This window comes from Gekko japonicus, unplaced genomic scaffold (genome assembly GCF_001447785.1).
Source record: "Gekko japonicus isolate JY-2015 unplaced genomic scaffold, Gekko_japonicus_V1.1 scaffold64, whole genome shotgun sequence".
In the NCBI taxonomy this organism is placed as follows: Eukaryota; Metazoa; Chordata; class Lepidosauria; order Squamata; family Gekkonidae; genus Gekko; species Gekko japonicus.
Window position 1 is genome coordinate 1,937,041 of NW_015170277.1, and position 6,036 is coordinate 1,943,076.

Sequence of the window (6,036 nt, forward strand, 5' to 3'; positions counted from 1 at the left end):
TCTCCCGCCCGACCCGGGAGGTGTGTTGTAAGTGTATTTTAAGGGGGGCAGTATGTCAGCAAGCTGCCATTCTGTTTTCTGTGACCTCTGTGTACATATCCTTTCCCTGTTGCACCCGGCTTGGTTTCTATCATCCTGCTCCTGCGTTGGAATGCAAAAGATAACTGCTGGAGGTTGTGTGGGGGAGAAGATGCTGTAATGCTTGCCTATTGATTTTCTCATGAGTACTGCACCTGTGTTTTGTCTGATGTTCTGCCTGGTTCCCATGGACTGGGCGCGCAACCGTTTCATTAGCCCGCCAGCGGGAAAGCTATTCATTGGATCTGTATCTGTTTGAAGTTCCTTTATTATGCTTGACCTAACTGTGTATCCCCAGTTCTAACAAAGAACGTGTTTGAGTATGTCTTCAACGCTTTGAAATAAATTTTGCTTTTCTTGAAAACGTGGATTTATTCTCGATGCTTGGGGATCCAACAGTGAGCTCCTGGCATTAAAGTTGTGAGCCAGCAATTTGGCTGCGGCATAAAGTAGTTTGCTCCGAAGCCCTCCTCCCTGAGCTGAGACATAAATGTGTGAGCCGGAGGCTAAAAAACTGTGAGCTAGCTCGCACTAACACAGCTTAGAGGGAACACTGCTGGAGACCAAGAAGCCCTGCGAGGAAAGGCTGAGGGACTTGGGAATGTTCAGTCTGGAGAAGAGGAGGCTGGGGACTTTGGAAAGTGCGCGGTGGGGAGAGGGGGGGGGGGGGGGGGGGGGACAGGATGGCTCTCTTGAACTATCTGAAGGGCCGTCCCTTAGAGGAGGGCGGGGAGCTGTTCCTGTTGGCAGAGGAGGAGGGGACTCGCAAGAATGGGTTTAAATTACGGGTGAGAAGGTCCCGGCTGGATATTAGGAAAAAATTCTTTGCAGTCAGAGTTGTGCGACAGTGGAATCAGCTGCCTCGGGAGTCTCCCTGGCAGTCTTCTAGCAGCAAGAAAGAAAACACCACTGGCAAAAAATGAGCAGGAGGAGTGGTGTTTTCTTTTTTGCTTCTTGCATTGTACACTGGCTCCCCCCCCCCTTTTTTTGGCAGTCTTCTAGCAGCAGCTGGACAAGCCCTTTTCAGGGGTGCTCTAGGCTGATCCTGCATTGAGGGTGGGGGCTGGGCTAGACGGCCTGTCGGGCCCCTTCCGACTTTATGGTTCTGTGATGGGTGCGTTCCTGGCAGGTCTGGGCCTCCAGGGGGTGGTGATGGCGGGGAACCCCCTCCCTCTGACAGTGCCACGAGGCTTGCCTTTCAGCCCTGACGGATGAGCAGAAATCGCGCATCCAGGCCATGAAGCCGATGACGAAGGAGGAATGGGATGCCCGCCAGAGCGTCATAAGGAGAGTTGTCGATCCTGAGACAGGAAGAACGAGGTGCACTCGGGGAATGGGGTGTGTGTGGGGGGGAAGAAGACACGATCCTTGCTAGTTTTGCATAGTCAAAGAGGCATCGGGTTTCTTGTCTCTTTCCCCCTCTGCGGAAGGCTAGCCTGAAACCAATTTGGTTCCCTCTGCACGCGTGGAACAGCGTGTGCTTTCTGATCTGGAGCTTCCCGATCTTGCCAATTACTTGCCATTTCTAAAGCATATTCGAGACACAAAAGATCTTTACATTTTATCTCGTCCCGTTCTCCCAGTGTCCACACAGCAGTCCGTCGCTGCTCCCATTTTGCAGAGGTGGCAACCGAGCGAGTCCTTTGCTAAACAGGCTTTCTGACTCGGGATAGGTTCATGGTTCCGCCCTGGCAAAAAGTTCTGCTTCAGATGATTGGCAAGTCACTTGCGGAACTCCCTGCCACAGGATGGTTAAAGGGCGGCTTGCTTGGATAGCTTCAGAAAGGACTAAACGCATTCCTGGAGGAGAAATCCATCAGTGGCCATTAGCCAGGATGGCTGACTGAAACGTTCGTGTTCAGAAGCTGCGCACCTGTGAATAATAGTTGCCAAAGGGCAACAGTGTGTGTGTGTGTGGGGGGGACCACCCTGCCCCGCTTGTAAGTATTCTGGGAAGCCTACAGCTGGGCATTGTGAGTAACAGGGCAGACGACGTGGATCTTTTGGCCTGATCCAGCAAACCCTTTTGTAGCTTATCTTATTCAGTTATTTGTTATGACACTTGAAGCTCCTTCTCTGTGAGTCTGTGGATGGGCTGACTCTGCTTCTCTTGCAGGCTCATCAAGGGAGACGGCGAAGTCCTGGAGGAGATTGTCACTAAGGAGAGGCACAAAGAAATCAACAAGGTAATGCGGCCGTTCTTCATCCCGGAGGGGCAAGGAAGCCCTTTGGCCCCGGAGTGCTTAGAGGCACACAGAGGCTGCACCTCAAAGCTGAATTCGGGCTACAGCAGCATTGGATAATGTAACTGCTCTCAAGGAATTCTGTTCCATTTGGCAGGGACATTCTGGCTTTAATCTAGGGAGCCGAATGCCATTCGGGCCCCTTTCGGGCTGATTCAGATTCTCTGATCTGAATCGGCTTGCGGCCGAATTACCGCCGAATTTTGGCAGCAATTTGGCCCCATTAGATCCAATGGGCCATTGAAGTCAATGGCGAAAACATAAGGTATATTCTGTGGGCTGGAGGGGAGGGGGTTTGAGGGAGAGGCTCCAAACTTGTAGGGTAGCTGCTGGAGCCTCTCCCCAAAATACCCACCAAAGTTCAAGAAATTTGAACCAGGGGGTCCAATTCTATGGGCCCCCAAACAGTTTGCCCCCATCCCCTCCATTGTTCTCTTTGGTGGGAAAATGGAGGGGATGGGGATGGGGGGATGGGGACAACCTGTTTGGGGGCCCATAGAATTGGACCCCCTGGTCCAATGTTCTTTGAAACCTGGTGGGTTTCTTGGGGAGAGGCTCCAGCAGCTACCCTGCGGGTTTGGAGCCTCTCCCTCAAACCCACTCCCCAGAATATACCCTATGTTTTCACCATTGACTTCAATGGCCCATAGGTTGTAATGGAGCTGAAATTGGCATTGCGCTGGCCAAAAGACTCCGGAATCCCTCCTGCTGCCGATATTGACATGTAGGAGTATTTCTGGCCAAAACTGATTGTGCCCGATTCCGAAGACTCTGAATCGGGCCGAATTTATTTTTTTGCACACCCCTACTCTAATCTAATCTGGTAGACCTGGGTTTGGTTCCCCACTTCTCCACATGCAGCTGCTGGAGTCACCTTGGGTCACTTACAAGTTCTTTCAGAGATGTTCTCTCAAGAGCAGTCCTCAAAAGAGCTCTCCCAGCCCCACCTACCTCACAGGGTGTCTGTTGTGGGGAGGGGAAGGGAAAGGAGTTTGTAAGCTGCTCTGAGACTCCAAGTGAAGGGCGCCAGGGTATAAATCCAATCTCTTCTTCTTCTTCTGTCTTCTCAGCAAGCTACCCGGGGAGACGGCCTTTCCTTCCAGATGAAGACGGGGATGCTCCAGTAATTGGCCAGACCTGCGATGTGCCAAAAGACAGCTGTCTTCCCAGACACAGAGGCTTGGCCAAAACGGGCACACGTCCCCCTGGTGCCGGCAGGAGCACACCTGGACAGAAAACGGGCGGGGCGAGAGGCTCCAAGCCCACAACTGCTGCACAGACGCCTTGCCTGGGGGGGCGTGAGTCTTGCTTCCTTCCAGAGGCCCCTCCCCCCTTGAGAACGTGCCCCGGGGTCCCGCATGATGTCCTCTGCTCACCGCTTGCCCCCTTATCCTGCCCAGTCCCCTCAGTCACGGTCTCAGAGTTTGTTCTTCCAAAGAAATAGGAGACTGAGAGAAACGGGAAAAGGTTAAGCAGGACTAATCTCCGGAGGGTCTGACAAAACAAGCACTAGAGAGGCCCGCCTTCTCCGAGGGAGGCGAACCCATCAGGATGTCTGCAGCCAGCCCCACCCTACTGACTACGGGGAGGGCGGGACACATCCTGCCTGCCTTTCTCCTCTGGGACGGGGGAGACATCGGCAAGGTGGAGCCTGATCGAGGTCAAAAGGAGGGGAAAGGGTGTCTCCGTGCTGTGACAGAGACACCGCTTAACTCTGGGACCCAGAGCTTGGCTCATTGCTGGCGTCTGGCAAAACGGAAACCGCCCCGCGCCGCTTGGCTTCTGCATGCTAATTCCAGAGCAGTTGGGGGCTGTTTGCTTTCTTGGGATCGGACGTCATCTCAGAAGAGTTGTGTTTGGGGAGGGGCTGGCTGTTGAGTCGGGACCGGAGAACCATCCGGCGTCCTTTCTGAACGGAGAAAGGTGGGCTAGCATGTAAAAAAATACCTCCGGCTCCCTGGGGCTGTACGGAAATAACGGCGAGTGTAGTTGTTTAAGCCTGAGCGATATGAAAAGATGCACTTTTGTGTGTGTGTGTGTTTGTGTGTTGCTGTTAGCTCCTGACAGCAGTGCAACCTGATCTAGGTTGGTGCCTCTTTGGACAGCGCCCCTGCCCTCTTTCTGGCTGCCTTTGTGTCAGCACAGCAGAGACAATGAAAACAGACAAGAGGGAAGGCACAGACTGGTGGGCGTCCAACCAGACTGGTCTTTCCTGCTGGCCCAGGAGAAGGGCAGTAGCCCAGCAAGAAGTCCTACCCTACAGAAGTTCAGAAAAGGTTAGACACTATCAGAGAAACTGGGCCTCTTCCCTTTGGTGTCGTGGTTAAGTGCACGGACTCTAATCTGGGAGAACCGGGTTTGATTCCCCATTCCTTCACTTGCACCTGCTGGATGACCTTGGGCAAGCCATAGTTCTGTCAGAGCTGTTCTTGAAAAAGAGCCGTTTCTGTCAGAGCTCTCTCAGCCCCACCTACCTCACAGGGTGTCTGTCGTGGGGAGGGGAAGGGAAAGGAGTTCATAAGCCACTCTGAGACGCCTTTGGGTAGTGAAGGGCGGGGTATAAATCCAATCTCTTCTCTCTTCTCCTCTTCTTCCTTAATCCCTGGATGCGGATATAGAGTCCAGGAGCACCTTAAAGACTTAACAAAATTTGTGGCAGGGGAGGAGTTTCCACGACCCACGAAAGCTCCTGCTCTGCTGCGAATTTCTCCAGGTGGTCAGCCGTGTTGGTCTGAAGCCGTAGAACAAATTTAGAGTCCAGTCAGGCACCTTTTAAGACCAACAAAGGCTTATCCAAGGTATGAGCTTTTGTGTGCCAGGCACACTTTTCCAGATACAGTGGAAATGGTAGGTAGAGTTCAAACTTATAGACAGGCTGAACAGCAAATTTACATGTAACATGGTGAAGATGTTTTAAGTTATGCAAAAATGAAACTCAATAACAAGCTAAAGTTATAAGGTCAGCAGTTGTTTTGATTTAATTAAGGGGGGGGAAGGACACCAAAGCAATAAATATGTCAAAATAGGGGACACATGTGTAAAGGCATCTTTTCTAATTGTGGGAAGTAAATTGAGACTCACAAATCTTGTTAGAAGAAGAGATTGGATTTACACCCCCGCCCTTCACTTGGAGTCTCAGGGCGGCTTACAAACTCCTTTTCCCTTCCCCTCCCCACAACAGACACCCTGCGAGGTAGGTGGGGCTGAGAGAGCTCTGGCAGAAACTGCTCTTTTCAAGAACAGCTCTGAGAGAGCTGTGGCTTGCCCAAGGTCATCCAGCAGGTGCAAGTGGAGGAGTGGGGAATCTCCCAGATTAGAGTCCGCACCCTTAACCACTACACCAAACTGGCTCTCTTAAAGGTGCCACTGGACCCTTGCTCTTTTCTACTGCTACGGATGGACTAACACGGCTTCCAATCTTGATCGCTCTGGGTGCGGATGGCGGTCCTGATAAAAAAAGTCCACTTCTGCTGTGCCCGACCTCTAGAAGATCACCTGGAGGGATCTGGGTCCAGGCCGAGACAGTACTTAAAACCTGCATGTCCAGGCCGGTTTACATGCTGGCCGTGTCCCGCCCCACCTTCTCTGGCTCTCTGATCTCCCCGGTCCACAGGACACGATTCTACCAAATAGCCGAAGGTCCTCCTTAGCCAAGGAAGGTAACTTTTTGTCACAGGGCTGGGCACCAAGTTGTCCCGCACACCGATGCAACTCA

At 52.4% G+C, this 6,036-nt stretch overlaps 1 protein-coding gene across 1 annotated transcript in view; it reads left to right on the forward strand.

The window, feature by feature from the left end:
• ARL6IP4 (ADP ribosylation factor like GTPase 6 interacting protein 4) overlaps positions 1-4,683 on the forward strand; it is a 15,937-nt gene extending 11,254 nt beyond the window's left edge. The window contains exons 4-6 of the mRNA XM_015417665.1: positions 1,281-1,398; positions 2,195-2,264; positions 3,392-4,683. Of these exons, the coding sequence (XP_015273151.1) occupies positions 1,281-1,398; positions 2,195-2,264; positions 3,392-3,448 (245 nt within the window). The 3' untranslated portion in view covers positions 3,449-4,683. The remainder of the gene's footprint in view (positions 1-1,280; positions 1,399-2,194; positions 2,265-3,391) is intronic.
• Positions 4,684-6,036: the final 1,353 nt, after the last annotated feature.